At 46.6% G+C, this 22,258-nt stretch overlaps 1 protein-coding gene across 2 annotated transcripts; it reads right to left on the bottom strand.

The window, feature by feature from the left end:
• Nucleotides 1-5,333: 5,333 nt before the first annotated feature.
• On the bottom strand, nt 5,334-21,901 carry micall2a (mical-like 2a). 2 transcript variants are annotated; one of them, XM_077009229.1, is made up of 17 exons: nt 21,551-21,899; nt 20,636-20,684; nt 18,310-18,451; nt 17,767-18,074; nt 15,106-15,236; nt 14,564-15,022; nt 14,241-14,368; nt 13,705-13,780; nt 10,181-10,287; nt 9,384-9,503; nt 9,127-9,173; nt 8,815-8,932; nt 7,645-7,747; nt 7,092-7,165; nt 6,779-6,893; nt 6,458-6,504; nt 5,334-6,373 (listed from the first exon to the last, which is right to left on the bottom strand). In XM_077009229.1, exons 1-17 carry the CDS (start codon nt 21,691-21,693, stop codon nt 6,288-6,290), a joined length of 2,253 nt encoding a protein of 750 aa, XP_076865344.1. In that variant the 5' UTR covers nt 21,694-21,899; the 3' UTR covers nt 5,334-6,287. The 2 variants fall into 2 exon arrangements, with proteins under 2 accessions (XP_076865344.1, XP_076865345.1); XM_077009230.1 differs by lacking the exon at nt 5,334-6,373 and having other exon boundaries at nt 6,458-6,571; nt 21,551-21,901.
• Between the last annotated feature and the right edge of the window lie 357 nt (nt 21,902-22,258).

Here is a 22,258-nt window from a genome sequence, read left to right as displayed (position 1 = left end):
ACACTGACTACAAGCACGTTTTACACTGGAAGTCAGCACGACTATGAGGCCCACAAGCATGAAGTTCATCCGTCATGGCAAATTGATTTTTGAGGTAGAGTTTTGGTAGAAGAACCATTTTTTATGCTGTAATGGACATTTGCAAGAAACACTCAACCTTCTTTTATCGCTAAGAGAGACACTAAAGTACATTTCTGATTCCGAATTTGTTAGAATAATAAAGCATTGACTTAAGAGAGCAGGAGCACACACACACACACACACACACAGCCCTCACACCATCACGTGTACATCCATGTGCAGGCAGCTTCACTTAACACACACTGTTCCTGCTTAATCTCTCCTAACATTTTTCTATAAAGAGGGCAAAATTATTTTTCTTCAGAGGGAACTCTGAATCCCAGTGTGGATTCTGTCTAAAAGGCTTAAAATGTCACTAAATGCCAAATCAGGAACTCTTGCCGACTTGTAGGGCTTTAAGGTATGGTGTTAAAGTATCTTGAGTGCTACCTGAAACTGATGAGGTTAATATTCTTATCACCCATGCAAGGTGCTGAGAGGTGCTTATTGAATATGTAGTGTGGAGCCTTTACATTACACAGCATCTCACAGCTCACACGCAGCCGCCGACAATGGTTACTCCTGTAATTGTTTAAGAAAACATTTAAATATGACAGTGAATGCAGGAAGAATTTAACTGAACCTCAGTGAGTTCCCACATTGGGGGTTTAGTCTTATCACATATACTCAAAGGTTCTTATCTTCATATAACATGTACACATACACATATGTGTGTGAAAATATCATTTCACCTGTCAAAATGCATTTTTACAATGCAGAGAACATAAAACGTCTGTACATCATCACGGTAGTAATGTAAGAAAAAATAAGTTAAACCAATTCAAAGGCTTTTTCACATTTATTTTTTTCTAAATTGCAACATATTATAATCTAGTGACAAACAACCAGAAATGTTTTAGGGGGAAAAGAAAGAAAAATGGAAACTTTACAACACCCTGCCTGGTGTGCACACGTTTAACTCGTAACGAGGTTCAGAATCAACTTATCACATTCAAACTCCTGTTACATACTAATTAGTTTGAACCTACTATTAATTTAAAGTGACTGATTAACCCCAGATATAGTTCAGCTGTTCCTATAGGATCCCCTGACAACAGGAAACACTATTGTTTGCTCAGTGCCTACAAAGAATGGGATTTCCTTCTTTAAAAATGTAAATCAGAAGAGGATTATGAAAAAAATAATTCACCATTCCATGGAATGTGGAACGAAATACAGCAGAATAGTGACTTTACTAAGACCTGGATGTTGCTGTAAAACAGGAGAAATCCAGGAGAGGAGCAGTCAGGCGGTCTGTGTGGACGCCTTCAGATTCTTCATGTGTCTGGACTACAGGGTAGAGCAGCCAGACAAATATCATCCAAACCAACTACACTGTTATGGGCCGTTGAGACCAAAGTTGAACACTTTACCTATAAAACCAAAAACTAACTAAAATAGAAACACATCACCAAAACAACACTGTCTTCACAGTGAAGGCCACGACAGGGCCGGCGCCACGGGGGGGGGGGGGGGGGGGGGGGGGGGGGGGGTGTTGGGGGGGGATGGGGGGGTGGGCGAAAATGGGGGCGTCGCCCCCTCAGGCGAGGTGTCCCGCACCCTCAATGTAAAAAATAAGACCCATTTATTTTACAACAATCGCTACATGGTTCCCCCTCGGGCCGCTCGACAATCGTTACACGCACCCCCATCCATCCCCCCCCCCCCCCCCCCAACAACTTTCGTTCGACACTCCCCCCCCCGCTCAACAACTTACGTTCGCCCCCCCCAAAATTTTCTGACGCCCCCTCACTGTATATGTTCTGGCGCCGGCCCTGGGCCATCGCCACGGTGAAGCCCACCACCTTCACCATCATGAAGAGTGGAGATAACATCACTGTGCTTCAGGGGGGCTCTGCAGCTGGGTCTGCCGTCACCATGGAAGGAAGGAATGAGGAAGCAAACACCAGTCACTTGTAATGCAAACCTGCTCTGCTGGAACATTTAATGATGAAGAAGAGGACTCTTCTTCTTCAGCATGACATCAACCTAACGCAGTTCTCCAGATCAACAAAGGAAAGGCTTCACCTCAACAAGGTCAAAGGTTAGGGGTGGCCCAGTCTGCAGGACAGGACCGGAGACAGACAGTCTGACAGGTAAAATGAAAAATAATATTGGAATAATGGAAAAATGATGCTAAGTCAATGTAGTCAACTGACTTTTACATTTAATGAAATGTGATAAAATCAAATGTGCTTCAACTAAATATAAATTTAGCAATGTGCATACAAATGCAACTAGATTGTTGAGCTTTTGAGCATTTTTCTCCCTAAAATGCTTGTTTTCTAATCTTTGTACAATACAATGATGGTTAAAATGTTTCTGATATTATTTATCTGTTTTACATAATATAAAACCTGCTAGTTTAACAGGGGTCATAGACTGTTTTATATCTACTGTATAAATGCGGTTTTAAGGCTTGTGATAAAAAAAATAGAAAACAGACACAGTTGTACTAGGGAGATGAAACTACACTTGTGTTCAGTGAAGAGAGTGTGCTTCATGCCCGTAGCAAGTTTGCTGCCAAGCGTGAAACCCCAAAGCATGAAGCGACAAGGTCTTACCAGAGCTCAGGATCACCCAGACTCCTACGTCCACCATCACCCGGCCCAGACGTGCAAAAACCACAGCAGGCCGGTGAGGGAGAGGCTGTCTGGGTGAGCAGAGGGGGAAAAGTTGGTGCGCTGCTGAGCGGCGTGGGGACGATTCCTGCACTGGCTCTGATAACGGGGCTGGATTACGGATGTTTAAGGGAAGGGAAAATTATTCATTTGAGATGGATGAAAAGCTGCACTTGTCGAGTCTCCCAGTTGTGCACTTCATCTATTTCATCCCCACTAGCTAGCATGCATATTTTTTCCCCTCAATGCAAATTCTTTCTTCCTTTTTCCAACACAGTGAAATTTGTGAGCATGTCACCCTTTTTAACCACTCTGACTGACACACAAATGATATCTCTTTGCAAAAGGAATTCCAAAAACAACTCCAGAAATGAGAAGCAAGACATAAAAATATACCCTCAACTACAACAACCAAAAAAAAAAACACACAACACAACAACAAAAACACACATACAAAGGCATCAATCGAATCACATTTCATGAGCACACACTCTGAGAAACCAGCCCAGGACGCTACGACTGTGTCTACGCCTGCAACCCCCAGCTCAGGAGACACCGGGCCAAGTGGATTTTGCAGATCCGGAATGCAAGGCGAGCGTGGAGCCCTGATCCAGCGTTTAGCTGCAGATCAGACAGCATGTCTGGTAACTGTAGTCATGCTTAATTATCAGAACAGGCCTTCTGCCAGTCTGCCGCTTGGAATGCAATTAATGATTAAAGCAACAAAGTCCTCCATCCTGGCCCTGCTGGCTCTGAGATGATGCACAGAATATGTCAGCCTCTCTGTACAAATATTATGATGGGGCTGATGAGGGCCCAGTCTCCAGTCTGGATGGCCAATAAATTAGAGGCGCGCTTCTCGTTTACTCATCAGAGCTAATGAGCCTGATAAAATTACCTCGAGGATCATAATTACAGGCTAGTGGCAGAGACACTGGCACTCAACACGCACCACACACAAGATGCCTGAGAAACACATTCACACACACATACTCCAAGACAAACAGTAGAGCACATGGCGTGTGGGCCCGCTGTAAACTGGGTGGGCAGACACGGACCATCGCAGTTCGTCTCAAAGAACCACCAGGACATGAGGCACGGACGTTCAGAATGTGCACCGCAATTACAAAGAACCGCGGCACCCACAAAAGATCAAATATGAATCATAACCGGCGTGGTGAAAACTCGTCTGTGGCTTTACACAGATAACGACATGCGGAATGATCATTTTGCATTAGATATGCTCATCTTTCCTTTTGATGGGCAAACAAAATATCACCAGTGCACCATGCAATGCAGGAGCTGCAGTGAAGGTCCTGGATCTCTGAATGGCAGCAGGTCAGTTCCTAACGAGCGAGACTGCTGCCCCGCTCTGCTCCTTCATTATCGGTCATCCCTTTTATCAGCATCCCCATACATGTTAAGTACTCAATCCGTAATGGCATCTTTTGATGGGCATGGACAGGGCTGTGTGTGTGTGTGTGTGTGTGGACCTCACCTCAGAGGATTTCCATCTCACCAGCCTTCACAGGACGAATTGTTTTACTTATGAATATTAATGCCCCTCTAATTTGAGCCTGTTGTTAATGCTTGTCGCTAGGAGCTGGGCAAATCAGGTCCCCTTCCTGTTAAAGCCGTGTATTAGACACCCCCCTGACACTAAGCCCCCGCCTTTGAGTCTTAATTGCAGAAGCGTGCGCATTTGCGGGAGATGGGGCGCAAAGCTTTAATTAACTCTAATATCGCATATATTCAGTCTCGACTGTCACCCGCATCAGCGCCTGGTGTTCTGTACCCACATCGCTGCCTCTCTCGGCTAGAAGGACGCCGTTCCAAGTTCACCAGCGCAATTTTGTGCATCTTACAAAGCGGGGCCGGCCGGCCCGTAAGCAGCAGGCGTTGGACGTGGGAAACTCACTCCCTCCCTGTGAGGCCCACCTCAAACCACGGCTGTGACTGGCGTTTGTTCTGTTTTTTTTGTTCGTGTGTGTGCATGATGTCAGGGACCCAGTGTCACAGGAACAAGGGCCCAACATACTGCAGCTATGATTTGTCATTAAACACGGACACGAATGATGGGACGTCCCGGCGCCAGTGCGGCCCATTCCCCGTGCACACACACGTCAAGGTACAGGGAGATGACCACATCGTCACCAGGCCTGCGAGGTGATATTCATATGCATCTGCACATTATTCACCAAATTTCATTCCAGAAAGATTCACGTGCCCTTGAGTATTAGTATTATGTAGTAACCAGCGTTTGAACATGGAAAACAACTTACTATTATGTCATAACAAGCATTATGTCGAAACAAACAGTAGTAACTTTGTGTAAAAGTATTTCATTGTTCAAAATTGTGATTTTTTTCTGTTGGAAAATAGAGCCCTTGTAGGTTTTCTGTTATTATGTTCCAATAAGAGTCTTTGGGGACAGGGTCTAGTTTCATACTGCACACACACACACACACACACACACACACACACACACACACACACACACACACACACACACACACACACACACACACACACACACACATGCATAAGTAGTTCAGAGACCCAACTCAAGGATTGTGCCAACAGATGTAAATCTAGAAGTGAATGTTCGTTTATTACATAATCAAAGCGGCTTTGTAGACAAACAGAAATAACATGAAATTAGTGAACAACTGTTAAAACATATGTTTTCTGGATTTATTACAGAGCCAGTAATTAAAAATTTAAATGTAATTAAATAAAACAAACAAGTACAGTTTGCAAGGATTTCCACAAGGCAAAACATAAATTAAAATATTTTAAAACAGCAGACTTTGTTGCTGTACATGTCTTCTATAGTTTATTCAAATATTACTCAAATACTGAAACACAAATCATCCTGGAATTTAGCAACTACTTTCTAAATACACTACTGGGGGCTTTCACTTCATATAAATGTATTTATGTACTTAAAAAGGTAAAAAATAACAACTAATTATGTGTTTATTTTGCATATAAACTCTCAATGATGCCAAATCTTCAGCTCAATTTACCATTTCATACAAAAAATTTGGAGGGGGGGTGTGTTTCCTGAAGATGCATGTGGGCCAATAGTGCCACCTGCAGGGCAGTAGTGGAAGTTAAGCCTTAAGAAAACATACAAATACACATTCAGTGCTTTTCCTTAAACATATAAATGTAAATGTGACAGACTGACGGATTGTCAATTCTCCAAGTGCTAAGTTCACCTGCACAGCGATGATAAATTTAATTCGATGTCTTCTTGAAGCGTAGGTACAATAATGAAACCAGCAGATGAGTTTCCTGAACTGACAAAAATCTAATCACACTGATGGAAAACAGTAAAAAATTATGAACCACAAAAAACACACAAGCGCTGTAGACTCTGAGTTAAGCTCAACCTTACTCCTAATTAGTGTACAAACAAACCAAACTAAGCCTGCAGAGTGACAGACCCAGTCTCCGCCCTCAGCCCTGTTTGGGTGACCCGTGCGAGGACCGTTACAGCTGCTAAATGGCGCTGCGTGGCATCTGGACCCGCCCTGACGCTCACTCCTCTACGTGTGTTCTTCTGCTTCTGCGGCGGAAGAGCTTTGAGAAGGACGACTTGTGTTTGAGCTTCCGTGTTTTGAGATCTGACCCAAGACAGGAGGGGAGAATGACAACAGTGTCCTCGGCTCCAGTTGGCACTCGGATCAGAACCGGCGGCCCACACTCACCCAGCCTCCGCAGCAGGTCATACAACTGTTGGTCTTCTTCTTCTTCCCTTGATTTAAGAACAGCAGACAGCACTGCTGAGTCCCAAAATCTCATCAAATGCTGCAGGTGTGTAACTTCATGTAGAAAACAATTAACTGAAGACTTTAATCCCAGTGCAATCAGTGTGTTTCAGTGTCTAGGTTTCCTATATTATGTACTGATTCAGATCTCAAACTAAGCAACACACTGTTCTATCAATGGGATGTAATTTGCCTCAGAAGGCAATAACATAACAGTCATGTATCCTGAACAGGTGTAAGATGTAATGAAGCCCCGCCCACCTCAGCCTGTCCTGCTCTAGACCGTCCACAATGGCGTTCCTGTCATTCACAATCTCCACCAGCCTCGTCATTAGATCAGTCTCTGTCTTCTTCTCAGCAGCACTCTTCAGATGTTCTGACACACACCCACCCACACACACACCCACCCACCCACACACACACCCACACACACACACACACACACACACACAGAACTGAGCTATGTTATACTAAAGAAGACACTGTAATCAGCCACTGTAACTAAAGCATGCAGACCAGGAGATCAGACGAGGTTGCGTTTGACAGTATCACGTTTGTCTCACGTTTGTCTCACCTGGTTTATTCATTAGCCGCCTCAGCTGACCTTCCACACCCGGCTGCAGCTGCTCCAGGTCCTGAGACCTCGCTCTACAGAGTTGGAACACACACCGAAGCACACAGCAGCAGGTCAAGGGTCATGACCCCTGCCTTGTCCTTTAAGGCCAAGACTGGACTGACTGGGACACCCCATCCAAATTGCCCAAGTCACTGGGTTCACGAGTTAATGTTCATTAATTTCATTAAATAAAATGTGCCAACATTTAAATACTTGTTTGCTAAATATGATTTATTTTATTTGCCATCTAATAGTAGATCAGTTATTTATGTATTATGATTTACTTGAAGATGAGATAAAATTTTTATGAAGTATATACACAACTGCAAACAATTTCAAACTGGTCACTAACCATTTTTCGAACCATACGTCTTAAGCTGCATTCTAATACTGTCAACCAAATATCTCAACTGTAAAGTATCCAGTATTACTGCCGTGTTTGTGTTGACCTGCTCAGCTCAATAATGCAGAAAAAGTCATATTGAATGAGGCAAACTCAAGATCCACATACATGTACACGAGCTCCGACTCTCTCCGTATGTAACTTTGTTTCTTCTGAATCAGCCTGAACCAGTCCACCATCAGCGGGTCCATCAGCACGTCTCCGCTCCCCTCTGTAATACAAGGTCACACTGGGGAGACCCTCGCAAGTCTCTGATGACTCTGATGATAGAACAGACATGCTACCTCAAGCCAAAATCATGATTACATATTCTCTGGAGGAAGCAACCATTTTCCAGCGAAATGCTTGCTGTATATCTGTTTGAAATACGAGTCAGTTTTATTCCACATTTAATATAGCAATACACATCTGTTGTGCTACTGACATTGCCTTGAGGTGCCCATCCCCCCACACCCCCCCGCACACACGCGTGCACGCATTCGCGTAATTCGATCAAGCGCTGGGCTAGATTTGGCTCGGGCCGAGAGGCAACAGGGTCCCGTCAAATCCCGGCGGCTGCCGGCAGCGGGACAAGCGAGTCTGGAGGAGCGGGCGGCTGCGGTGACCTTGAAACCAGCCAATCAGGCGTCCCCGTCGCTTAGCTCCACCATCGCCGAAGCCGCAACGTGGCTCCTCTTTCCATTTGCCTCCCAGAGCCCTGCAGGAGGAGCGGGACTTTACCCCGCACCTCACCTCATTTGGGCCAGGCTGCCAGATGTGAGCAGTCCTTCACTGGCCGACACCGTCCCTGCGAGACCGGGGCGGGATTCAGCCTCAGGGGTCGGAGGCCTGGCCCAGAGCGTCCGGAAGGAGTCTACAGCGTTTAGATCTCTCAGAGTGCTTACACACATACATATTATTCCACCGTGTCTAAGGAATGCTCTGACATCAAACTCATCCCACATTACAACTCCGTGTCACCTATCTTATTTAGTGCTATGCAACCTTGAAGGAAATTCCCACCATCGGCATGTTCTCAAAAGTGAACTCATTTCTCATTATAAAATCAATTAAAGTCACACAGCTCTCATAACCACCAGTGTGAACCACCAATTCCCTTCACTCTAAAAGGCTAGTTTTTCACCTTCTATTACTTTGAGCAAATCAAATAGGGTTGGACACAACAGCCTGCAGAAAGAGAAGCTGATAGTCTGGGTCAACCATTGTGGGATGGAGAAGGTAATAAGAGCAGTGGTGGGAGAAGTTCTCCTGGTGGGAGAAGTTCTCCTCATCTCTAACCTTCTTCACAACAGCGCAGCTTCCTCTCCAGCTCGATCCCCTCCTTCTCCAAACCACTCAGGCTGGTCTCTATTTCCTGGAGCTCCTTAGTGATCTCTTCCACCGGGATGTGGCAAAGCTTGAGCAGTGTGAGAGAGAGAGAAAGAGAGAGAGAGAGAGAGAGAGAGAGAGAGAGAGAGAGAGAGAGAGAGAGAGAGAAAGAGAGATGATGTTGTTGTAAAAAAGGTTGTGATCTCAAGTTATGCTGAACTGATAAAGATGTGTCAAATGACACAGAAAGTTCACCTGCCAACTTGATATTTGCATACTTACTCTTTCAGATGCTTGGCTGGTTTTGAATGTGTCTCCAATTTCAGAACCTAAACAACAAATAAACACCAACCACAGGCACACTCCGCTTGAAGCTTTGGCATCTTTAAAGGAATATCACCTTAAAAACTAAGCAAACAAGGTCAAGATAGGATTACATAGAGTCATTAGTATAAGCCTACAGTTCAACGCTAGCTTTAATTTACCACTAAGTCAACATTTTAAGAGATTTTCCACCTTTCTGGTGGTCATACCATTACCTGCAGAAACACTCCTTGTGTGATCAGCAGAAGGTTCTCTCGATCTGTGTGATTCATCTAAAGAGAGACTGGCATCAGGTTGGTGGGATAGAGACTCTCTGGGATCTCTAGGTCTATACCCTAAAAACAAGTAAAGAACAGTGCGCATGTCATATTTCTGACAGCTAAAGGCACGTTTCACTTCAGCACAGACTTCAGCACAGGAGCTGAACTACTCACACAGCTTTGCCATCATCAATGAGATCATCATCTAGCACATTTAGAGTCTGTAAGCAAACGGGACGTGATGGATGACATTTGACTAGCATATCCAGACCTTATATGAGGGTGCTACCCCGCTCACTAGAGGGAGGATGGGATGGGAGTCTGGGGCAGGCTGGCACGATGGAGGAAGAGCTGATGGCCAAACCTCCATCACTAGGAGACCGTTCTGATGAATGGATCTCGTTCTTAAAGCCTGAAGCAGCAGTGGGACGTGCCAGGTGGAAATCTAACGCCAGTAAGTCCTGACTTGCAGGTGCTCTCTCATTTCAGCAGAAAGCAGACGGTCTGTGAGGTGTAGGTGTTCTTTAGAACTCACACAGGTAATCACGCCTGGCTGAACCATGTTGTAAAGTTTATAGACAATAGGCAAAAAAAACCTTTTATACTGGAGTAAATGTTTCTGAACCATAGAGTCACTGTGAGTGAAACTGTTCTGAAGTCGCATTTGATAGAACTACACATCCCAGCAGTGTGAGGGCCAGGGCCTACCACAGGCAGCAGGGTGCTGAGTGGGAGAGTGAGGGGAGTAACACCTGATGATTGGACAGCTGGTGCAGTGGGTGGGGCCTGATGAGTCACATGGTCATTGGAGGAGTTGATTATCTTGTTCTCAGGTGTTACACAATTTCCTTCAGTAAGTCTGCAAAGATCAAAGTCAAAATGGAAAAACAAAACATTCAAAACAACATTTCCTAATTAACCCTCACCTGATGATTCTGTGACTAGATGTTTAGAGCCTCATCTTAGTGACCAGAGTTTAAAGGTAGCCGAGTGAAAACTGGAATTTGCCCATCAACAGTAACGTAAACCCAGAGGATCGTGTTGCACTGGGAACACATACTGGGGAAGTCAGGCTTAGTAATTAAATACATGTAATGGTGTTACATCACCAAGATACAAAAATATGCAACTACTCTAACAGTTACAGAAAGGATGACGAGCAAAGATCACACAGTCCTTTTGAACATTCACAGGGGCCGTACGAGAGGCACCTCCCTTCATCTGTGTTTGGCTGAAGTCCACGACCCCCCCAGCAGACCCATCAGTGAAGTTTACCCTCCCTCCCCCCCTCTAAGCTCCATTTTAAGCAGCCGCACGCACTTCTGAACGTGAACCCACACTGCTGTCTCCGGGGACTCCACACCCAGCCCCACTCCCACTGTTACTGCACACTCAGAACCACCAGGTCCACGTGGGCTTGATGTGCTTCAGCAGGACAAACCCAGCCAGCACCTCCCTATATTCATCCACTGTGCTGCCCCCAAGCAGACAATCACTTCCCAACCCATAAAAACCCACATTAGCCTCCCCAGACTACGGCCACGCCCAGTTCCACTGGCACCATTAATGTGTACTCGGTGCCACCAGATCCACTTGGATTCTACCTACAACACCACCAACATTCCCCAAGTGCAGTTCAGTGCTGGCCTCCCTGCTGACTAAGACCACGCCCCCTCTGCTGACTAAGACCACGCCCCCTCTGGCACCAGCTCAGTGACTCCAGCTCTATCTGGATCTACCACATTACACAATGACACCACACAATGTCCCACTCACCTGCCCAGTCCTCCATAAACCTGAAACACCTCCACCATTTCACCTTTATAATGCATTTCCCCAGCTAGCCTGCACTCTCCTCACCCACAAACCCCTTTAGCTACTACTCTTAATTCATTCACTGCCACCCCCAGCTTACAGCCTCTAAGACCAAGATTTCACTACAGATCCCCCAGCACGTCTGCACTGGTCTCCCTCAGTCTGTCTGTTTCAACCTCTTCATCAACCGCGTCCTCAAATGGAATCATTAACTCTACAAAATAAACTGTCCATTTACATTTAGAGTATAACATCATGTTCTGCACCAGCATCGTTAAATAAGATACTGAGGATCATTAGGGAGTTTTTTAATGTATCTATAGCCACAACCAATTTCCAATCGTGCACTTTAACCCCTCAACTAATATTTTAAATATGCACCATGCCTTCTGTTTCTACCCTTAATTTATTTTGGGACTTTTAATTCGTTGCATTGGAATTTTACTGGAAACAGAAGCATGACGTCCTTTGTATATTATTAATGCACACAACATGTTTATTAATTTTCTTTGTTGATCATGAATAAGATATCTTTTTTGTTAACATGTACAGTAGCTTTTTATTGTACACGTTAAGTTAAAGGTATCTTGATGAAATACATGTTTTGTTTAACTGATGATAAATTGCAAATCAACAGCCAGTAATTGATGCTGCTAATTATGTGATAATAAACTCTGTTTATACTCTAGTTATAATGTGGGTGAAGAACCCAGTAAAGGGGATTACCACCCTCTTCAAGACATGCCCCCTTTTCAAGACATGCCCCCTTTTCAAAACCCGCCCTCTTTTTCAAGACACGCCCTCTGCTCAACCGAGTGCAAATTACCAAAACCGATTACTATCTTCAGCAAAATTTCTAAATTGCCAAGCTCACGATCTCCTAGTGCAGGACAATGATTTAAATCTGTGTATTCCAGCAAAGGGCCCCAGGCTGTGTGAGGAGATCAGTGTGGAGGGCCGAGGCACTGGGAGACCTCCTCACTGGGCACTGGGAGACCTCCTCACTGGACACTGGGAGATCTCCTCACTTGGCACTGGGAGACCTCCTCACTGGGCACTGATAGACCTCCTCACTGGGCACTGAGAGACCTCCTCACTGGGCACTGGGAGACCTCCTCACTGGACACTGGGAGATCTCCTCACTGGGCACTGGGGGACCTCCTCACTGGGCACTGGGAGACCTCCTCACTGGGCACTGATAGACCTCCTCACTGGGCACTGAGAGACCTCCTCACTGGGCACTGAGAGACCTCCTCACTGGGCACTGGGAGACCTCCTCACTGGACACTGGGAGATCTCCTCACTGGGCACTGGGAGACCTCCTCACTGGGCACTGAGAGACCTCCTCACTGGGCACTGGGAGACCTCCTCACTGGACACTGGGAGATTTCCTCACTGGGCACTGGGAGACCTCCTCACTGGGCACTGATAGACCTCCTCACTGGGCAATGAGAGACCTCCTCACTGGGCACTGAGAGACCTCCTCACTGGGCACTGGGAGACCTCCTCACTGGACACTGGGAGATCTCCTCACTGGGCACTGGGAGACCTCCTCACTGGGCACTGATAGACCTCCTCACTGGGCACTGAGAGACCTCCTCACTGGGCACTGAGAGACCTCCTCACTGGGCACTGGGAGACCTCCTCACTGGACACTGTGAGATCTCATCACTGGGCACTGGGAGACCTCCTCACTGGGCACTGATAGACCTCCTCACTGGGCACTGAGAGACCTCCTCACTGGGCACTGGGAGACCTCCTCACTGGACACTGGGAGATCTCCTCACTGGGCACTGGGAGACCTCCTCACTGGGCACTGATAGACCTCCTCACTGGGCACTGAGAGACCTCCTCACTGGGCACTGGGAGACCTCCTCACTGGGCACTGGGAGACCTCCTCACTGGGCCTTGGGAGACCTCCTCACTGGGCACTGGGAGACCTCCTCACTGGGTACTGGGAGACCTCCTCACTAGGCACTGGGAGACCTCCTCACTGGGCACTGGGAGACCTCCTCACTGGGCACTGGGAGATCTCCTCACTGGGCACTGGGAGACCTCCTCATTGGGCACTGATAGACCTCCTCACTGGGCAATGAGAGACCTCCTCACTGGGCACTGGGAGACCTCCTCACTGGGCACTGAGAGACCTCCTCACTGGGCAGTGGGAGACCTCCTTACTGGGCAGTGGGAGACCTTCTCACCTCCTCAACTAACAGAAAGTACTCACAGTATGTAAATACAGCAATCATTTGGATTAAGTAACAGATACATTTTTAGGTAGATGATCAGTAATTGGGCGTGGACGTGCCCAGGGCAGGTGGCAGCGCCCCCGAGCCCGTCTGGAGGGAGGAGGCGTGTGGGGAGGGCACACAGGTGAAGCAGCCCTGCTGTCTGCTGTCCTGCTCCACCTCACCTTGCATGTGTTGGGGGGTCAGGGAGAAGCGGGGCAGGTCAAACTCACTGTGCTGCTGGTGTGTGTGGAGCCTCTCTCTGCTGCAGACGCCGGACGGCCAGGAGTCCACCACCCATGTCCTCACCTGCACTCGCCGGGGAAGGAAATAATATTACAGCCAACAACCAGCAAGTGTGGGATCTGATTGTGCTGTTTAGAACAACAGCAAGAAGCACAGGGAAGAACAACCGTAACTCTGCCTACGGGTTGTACCAGCAAGGAGAGGAAACCAGAAAAAACACACACACACACAGCATCATCCCACGACGGCGTCGTCTCGAACGTCACGACCTCATTTTGACAGAGTAAATGAAACACAGACAAAAGCGTGCGGGAATATTGGCGCACGCTTTGATAGATCACTCGACATACGCCTGTACGCTGTCTCCTTCTGCTCATAGCCATTGTTTATGATAATATTTCCCTGGCGACCTTTAGAAAGCATTTAGAAAAAGGGGGTGGTAGCCTACATAAGCAAAAGGTCATAGACACGTGAAGAACCCTGCTGGTGATGAACAGGCCGACAGGCTCCCAGATGATGGTACCTGTTGGGAGGGACTCCTCACTCCTTGGGCTGGGAGCGCTGGGGGAGGGGTTGAACTGGCTGGCTCCTCCCACTGTGGTCAAGGCCGGCCTCTCCTGTCTCCCGCTTGGGCTGCAATGGCTCCCTGGCCTGGAGAGAAGCGGACCTCAAACATCATGCACCAGGCATACGTCACGATTGTTTGAACGCTACACAGCGGTTGCATCAAGTTCCTAATTCTGCTCAACACAACCGTCAGTCTGGCACAAATGCACTTTCTTTAACGCAGGGCTTTTTAAATTTGTGGCAAAATATTCCAAGCAGCTGATGGGACGGAAGCCTTACGTGATCCGTGACGTCGGGCCACAGCTGTACGCCTTGTTGTTGTTATTGCTGTTCCCTTCGGCCTGGTTCTGAGGGCTTGTGGATGGCGCCCGCTGCTTCTCCGGGTCGGCCTCGCGTGCGCTGGCTCTCTCTGCAGGCAAAGGCTTGTCAGAGCCGCCCACGCTGGACCGCAGGACCGGGTCGGCAGACAGGAAGAACTTCCGTCTGGCTTCCTGGGTCCGTTGCGCCGAGTCCATCCATGGCTGCTGGGTGGGGCCTGGGTCCAGAGGGCGGGGCAAAGCCCTAACTGGGCTGCACAGCACAGAGGCATAGCCCGGTGGAGATGGTCCACTCCCAGGCAGCCGGGCCGCTTCCGGCTTAACCGGGCCGCTGTGAGCACGGCTGTGTGAAGAGCTGAGGACAGAGTCCTGCTCCTGTCCTGACACCCTGCACTCCACAGGAACCGGACGCTCACAGCACCTACGCAACAGCACCGAATGCAAGTTACTCAATGTACACAGGAGACAGTGAATTAGTTTGGAGGAGGCTGGAGGGTTTCTCACTTGAAGCAGCTTCTGTGATACAGTTTCCCATCCACTAGGTGTCTCTGGACCAGGTGAACGTGACTCCCACACACCACACATTTACTGTTCAGCGTGCCCGTTTTATTAGAACTCTCTCCCAAAATGGTCTTCTGCAAAAAACAAATGAACCCCATGAAAAAAGTGAGCGAGATGTTAATTCACCACCAATGCTAAATATTCACACATAACACTCCTCATTCTTCACGGGTTCAATCATGAGCCACTCATCACACAACAGGCAGCGTAGCAGCGAGTTTCAGCCAAGCAAAACCACACCCACTCCATCCACTACACCTGCTCACCTGTCTGAAGACTGAGAGGGAGTGATTAAACAGGTTGCCCTGACGCACTCCTGCTCGGATGAAGCCAAACACTGCAGGATCGCCAGCCACTTATGGCTAAGATAGATCACCACATCTACTCTATTTCAGAACCCTGTTTGCAAGTGTGCGGAGTGAGAGTGGCTCAGTGAGAAGTGAGTGTGGGACTGTGAGGGGGTGAGGAACTCTGGGAACTCAGCACGGAACTCTCAAAGGCTTCTGCTTTGGACCCCAAGCAACACACCCACAACACTGCGCCCTCTAGAGGCCAGAGGGAGACATTGCATATACAACGCTTGCTAAGAGAGAGCTTCAGCTGTCCGTTTGTTCTCCCAACATTCAGTTGTAACATATTCTATTTCTGCACTAGAGGGCGCTCAAAGCAAGATCTGCTGTGTCTACACTGGACAGCCACCCCACTGCTGGACTCCGCTCAGGTTTGATTTATTTGTGAGAATGTGTCTACAAGTTCATCAAAGAGGAGACTTAACAACTTCGTGAATGTTCTTGCTCAAAGATCAGGTGGCTGCTTTAATTTGATCTGATTTAATCACAGATTGAGCCTCCAGAGTTTCAAAGTGATGATTTTGCTTTTAAAAGATGTGTGTTTGGTTTGTAATTGGGCCAAGACTTTATAATTATACCCACCAAGAAGCAATGATTCAGCAAAAACCTAATTCATGTAATTTTCCACAAACCCCAAATGTAGTCGATTAATCCAGAAATAATTAATGGACAGTTTCTTGATTAGTTTTGCACTTGAGCAATAATAGCGAATACTGAAGCCTTTTCATTATTGTTTCATTTAAAGAATATGCCCAAATATTTGTACATTTGCATTCAGTGCTTCACCTTCAGTAATATCACAGAGAATTGGCAATGTGGGTTAGGGTTAGTTTAATATATTTATATTTACAAAACTGAACAAAACTACCACACAGCTCAATAGTGTGATATTACAGGACAGCTTGGATAACCAGAATCAAATTCTTTCTTTACAGACACAATTGTAATAGAAAGCTGGAGGCTATGAAGATAATAACCCATATTCACTGTCAGCTGAAATTCTAGACCAGCCGGATTTTATAAAATCATTTATTTAAAAATGCTTATTTAATAATGATGTTGGAAGCAAGTAAATGAAGATTTTGGCATGTGTCTATGAAACTATTTGCTTCTGTTACTTGCTCCCTACATTAGTTTTGTGTCTCTAGTGCCAAAATAATAAGGAAAATGTGAGATACCAAATATGTCTAGGCTCGACTACATTTGTGTAATGGTGAAAAATAATATTATTGTTTGGATGAACTATTTTAAAACAGTCTCTTCAGGGCTAACCAACCAATCAAAATATTGGACAAAAGTGACACCACCCATAAAAGGTGATACATCTCCTGCTCCCACCTCTCCTCCTCCTGCCCCACCCTCTCCTGCCCCCACCTCTCCTCCTCCTGCCCCACCCTCTCCTGCTCCCACCTCTCCTCCTCCTGCCCCACCCTCTCCTGCCCCCACCTCTCCTCCTCCTGCCCCATCTCTCCTCGTCCTGCCGCACTCTCTCCTGCCCCCACCGCTTCCCTCTCCTGCCCCCACCTCTCCTCCTCCTGCCCCACCTCTCCTCTTCCTGCCCCCACCTCTCCTCCTCCTGCCCCATCTCTCCTCGTCCTGCCGCACTCTCTCCTGCCCCCACCGCTTCCCTCTCCTGCCCCCACCTCTCCTCCTCCTGCCCCACCTCTCCTCTTCCTGCCCCCACCTCTCCTCCTCCTGCCCCCACCTCTCCTCTTCCTGCCCCCACCTCTCCTCCTCCTGCCCCCACCTCTCCTCTTCCTGCCCCACCCTCTCCTGCCCCCACCTCTCCTCTTCCTACCCCCACCTCTCCTCTTCCTACCCCCACCTCTCCTCTTCCTGCCCCACCTCTCCTCTTCCTGCCCCCACCTCTCCTGCCCCCACCTCTCCTCCTCCTACCCCACCTCTCCTCCTCCTGCCCCCACCTCTCCTCCTCCTGCCCCCACCTCTCCTCCTCCTGCCCCCACCTCTCCTCTTCCTGCCCCCACCTCTCCTCTTCCTGCCCCACCTCTCCTCCTCCTGCCCCCACCTCTCCTCCTCCTGCCCCCACCTCTCCTCTTCCTGCCCCCACCTCTCCTGCCCCCACCTCTCCTCCTCCTGCCCCCACCTCTCCTCCTCCTGCCCCACCTCTCCTCTTCCTGCCCCCACCTACTGTCTGTCTCTCCTTACCTGTTTACTTTATGCTGAAGTTTCAACAATAGCCACCAGATTTATATCATGAGAACAAGAGAGTAAACACCAGTTCACAGCGGCGCACCTCGTCAGCGGGCCCGTGTGGAGAGGCCTTCACTTGGCTGGGAGAACTTCTGCTGGGGGAGCAGGAGTGTTTGTGGGTGCGTGCGGCTGGGGGTCGTTTCTCAGCGGCAGGGGCGTGCTTCTCCGAGCCCTTCTGCAAACGCAGTGATGGTGGGCAGTTCTCCCTGACACTTTTTGAGGCAGTGAATGTCAGCGGGCGGTTTTCTGCTTTGGGGCTGTGTGTTTTGGCAACAACAGGCAGGTTCTTCTTCTCTGAAGGCTCCTCCTTTGAGCCCTCTGCTGGTCGTTTGATGCCACCGCCGCCACCGGCTGGGGAGGAGCAGGTGCTGTTTAACACCGAACATCTTACATATGAAGCCCAAGAGCTACATCACAGTAAAACACCTCTCAGACATTCAAAGGAAAAGCTGAATTTGGCCATTACCATTGCTGTCACAATATATGTCTACTGGCAAATGTCTGCTTACATGCAATAGCAATAAATTAGTGATTTTCATCATCATCATCATCATCATCGTCATCATCATCATCAGTTTGGCCTTACTGGGGCAGCGGCTGTTGAAGTAGTTGTAGTACTGGGAGACATAAGTGAGGATGCTGAGTCTGTCTGGGACAGGAAGTGCCACCATGTCTTCAGCATCCAGGAGGGCAGGAATTCCCAGATGGTCCTCAGCTACACAAAATGCCTAAGAACACACACACACACACACACACACACACACACACACACACACGCACACACAACAGGGTTCAGCACACCACATTTTACTGTGATACAAACCGATGAACTATATTATGGTCAGCAGGAAGGAGAAGTTAAATGTCTAATGACATGGAAAACCTGAAGGTGAATGAATCTGTGAAACAGTTTTCAGTGTGCTGCACAGCCCCTGTGAGACATAGAGCATATTCAAAGGTTTTAAAATAGGTTTTAAAATAGGCTCTGCATATAACCTCAGCGCTCCAAACCAGTAGAGTGGAGCATTGACAGTTTCTAAGGTCATAGCAGCTGGCCAATTAGCTATAAACACAGAACAGACAAGAAAGAAAAGATACAGCTCCCCAAATAGCACAAAAAAGCAAAAAAAAATAAAAGTCCAGGAAGCAGCAAACTTTGGCCTCTGCGCTGTGCAGGTCTGCACACAGAGTGCATAATGAGGAACGCATTTCCTGTGCACAATGCTGGACTTGGGGAAATGGAGTGTGTGTGTGTGTGTGTGTGTGTGAATGCGTGCGTGTGTGTGTGTGTGAGTGTGTGTGTGTGTGTGTGTGAGTGTGTGTGTTTGTGTTAGACACACTTATTAAATTGTGCAGGACAGCCAAGATCACGTTGAGCACTGCAGCTGCTGCTCAGGAGGAAGTGTGTGAGAGCACTTCCTGTTTCCACCAGCGCGGCTCTCCAGCACATCCAGTACACACACACACGCGCGCTACTGCAGCAGGGATGGTGTTGTCAGTCCTGTGACGGGGGTCTCGGTGTTGTCAGTCCTTTAAAATCATCAGGACAGTAGATCTCCAGATTGTAGTCCGTACAGCACTACAGTGTCAGAGTTTAAACGAACAGCTGGTGTTGCTTAATATGTAAATGAACCAGTGAATTAAAAATGTGTCATGATAGTAGTGGATGAGAGGGGTGAGCTCATCTTGACAGGAAGGATCGGGTGTTCCGTAGTTGAAAGTAGCCGTCCTTCATAATAGATGAGCTGGAGTGACTAGTGTTTCAAGAGCAGATCACGGCGTGTGTATCCCACTACTGGAGCCAAAACTCCGAGCACTGCAAGGACGTCGAAAGGTGAATAATTTCTCCATAATAGAGAACTTACAACTGCAGTGATGATCCTTTACATCTCAAACACCCCTTACACTCTCTCTGACAGTGACATGGATGAGGGGTCAGACATCACCAGGGCAGGGGCTCTCCACCATAACGCAGTCCTGATGATTAAAACTGATACCTGGGCAGATGGTCGTAGTGAATAGACAGAAACTCGATAGATAGTTGCTAGAAAGATGTAGAGCAATTTTTTTTTAATGTCTGAAAGTAAATTGTATGAATATACAGTTCCCTAATTTTGGGTACAGGAACATCAAAATGAAAAATATGATATATGATAATATGATATATATTCAGCTCCTGTTAGGATAGCAAAGTCTTCCAAAAATACAAAGTGTGTACAGTATAACTGAAGGATGACCATATTTAATTTGAATGTTTTCTGTTATAGAGAATGTAAATTATATATTCCATTTGTCTAAGATAGCAATAATAAGAATTCTTGACATAACCTAAATCTCACACACTTTACTCTGACATCCATAATGAATGGATTGACTCATTCAGCCATATCAGAATAAATCAGAAACAAAGCATTCCTCTCTTCAGAACCTTGTCCAACCTAAGACTGGCATTGTACATGTTCCTCAAGCAGCATTCATGTTCACAGGCTGATGAGCAAGACTTGGTAAGCATCTTCAGTCCTGATGGTGATAAGTGCAAACACTGTCATAACCAGAGCAGCCAGAGACCAGCTCCGTTTGGAGAGGGGTCAACGAAATCCACGATGCCGTATAGAACAACACACATTTAATAGAAAGCAAAGCCAAGCCCAAACGCCCACTGGTCAGGCTAACAGTGAACAACTCAAGGACAAAACCCAAGATAATTCAGTCAAGCCAGGTTCATCTCAGTAAACCCCAGGCACTTTTGTAAGACACTCTAAAATAACATTATACATAAATATAACACAGTGAGAGCTGTGATGAGAAAACAAACAGACTCTTTCTTGGGGTGGGGGGGGGGGGCATAGATGTGTCATAGGTTCATGGGTGGGTGTAATTTCCTTTAGTATGGCTACAACAGGAAATCTTACCAAGTGGTTGTTGTCATACACATTGTCTTTCCTGAGGGACTCAAAGTTTCTGAAAGAAAACAAACAGACATGAGTCACATGAGTTATGATTAGGAATATATTAGTAGTAACTGATTCTTTACCTAATTATATCAGAGGATATAAATGAAAAAACAAACACAAGCAAAACTTCAGATTCATATTAGTTTATATCTAGAATGAAACTTCATAAACACTGAATGTATAGATTACCCAAGGCTACACATAGCAATAGGTTACCCATAGTCAACACATAGCAATCTTTTCCCACATTCCATTTGTTTAAGTTGTGTTCACAAAAGAATCTACATACACCACATAAACTTATTCAAGATAAAATTTGAAATGTTAAGTTCCTAACACAACGAACACGTTTATACACTGTATTTGATAAGGCCTGAACATGAGAGCAATGTGTTTATTTTTATATACCATCATTTTGATTTTTAAATCATTTATCTATCACCAGAAATTTTAGGAAATCTTCTTCATTTGGTTATAAACCAAAGTTATGAGAACGGTGTTAAGACATGTACCTTGCATACCTAGTACGCTCTACTGATGTAGCATTACATTCACAAATAGTCTAAAACTCCTTTAAACGCTTCAGCATCAGGCAGAGACGTATCTCCACACGAGGCCTCTGTGACTATTAGTTTCTTTGTCGCCAGGTAATACCTGGAATGAATACAACAGTGACATCTATCCTAAATGCTCACATTGCAAAGAGGATATAGTAGGTATAGGATGGCTGGCAGTGTCTGCTACAAACGGTTGCATTATTTCACGCCAGTTATGCCATGAAATGTTCTTTGAAAACGGAAGACTAAACTTAATTGTGAATTAAATAACCGTATGTCAAAACTACAGACTATTTATAACAAATATAAGTCTTACATGAGATCCGGTCTGAATTTGTGGATGAGAGCGCAGAACGCCAATCCATCTCTGAAAGAAGTTGTCATGTTAACAATGGCCACATTTCGGTATCCGTCGCATTGGATTTTGCACCATTGTTGGAGGGCTTTAATAGCAGCCATCCCTCTTCACAAGTTCTCAAGAACAGAAGTAGCTCTTCCAGATCTTCAGAGGAGTGTGATCCGGTCTTTGTCCTGCTCTTCTGCGCTGGTCAGAGCTGGAAAACACCAGGAAGCTCCGGTACAGGTCAGCGCCGGAAAACAACGCTACAAAAGGAGGAGGTTTTGAAGATGAACGAGTTATGTACGATCCAACAGGTTGATTACTGTACAGAGAGACAAAGAGACGAAGTGATACCTGAACAGAATGGTGATAAAGGGGGCGGGGCTTGTGTTCCTCATTAACTGAACCTTAATTGTCCCCTTTCATCATTAAAATGAAAACGCTATGGACGCATTAACGGGTATTTCCAGCCTTCTCGTTTGAAACCACATCAAGTCTTTGGCGGCTGGAGTTAAAGCTGCATAGAAAACCGATGGAAAAAACGCAGAGCAACTTTTAAAAATTAATACAGTTTTTCTCAGTCGGTTTGGTTCATTTCTCAGATCAGAATTGAAATTCTCAAAACAGTTCATTCAGTCTCCACATCTCCTTGTCACTTGTGCACATCATAATTGAATTTCTCCT

The sequence above is a fragment of the Brachyhypopomus gauderio genome, chromosome 6 (assembly GCF_052324685.1).
Source record: "Brachyhypopomus gauderio isolate BG-103 chromosome 6, BGAUD_0.2, whole genome shotgun sequence".
Lineage (NCBI taxonomy): Eukaryota > Metazoa > Chordata > Actinopteri > Gymnotiformes > Hypopomidae > Brachyhypopomus > Brachyhypopomus gauderio.
This window is presented reverse-complemented; position numbering and strand designations above follow the sequence as displayed.

Coding starts and splice junctions, on each gene's coding strand:
- micall2a (XM_077009229.1), bottom strand. CDS start 21,693: ATGGCTGCTATTAAAGCCCTCCAACAATGGTGCAAAATCCAATGCGAC. Junction 10,288..13,704: donor CCACACACACCAGCAGCACA/GTGAGTTTGACC, acceptor TGATCTTTGCAG/ACTTACTGAAGGAAATTGTG. Junction 7,166..7,644: donor GAGTCGGAGCTCGTGTACAT/GTATGTGGATCT, acceptor CCAACTCTGTAG/AGCGAGGTCTCAGGACCTGG.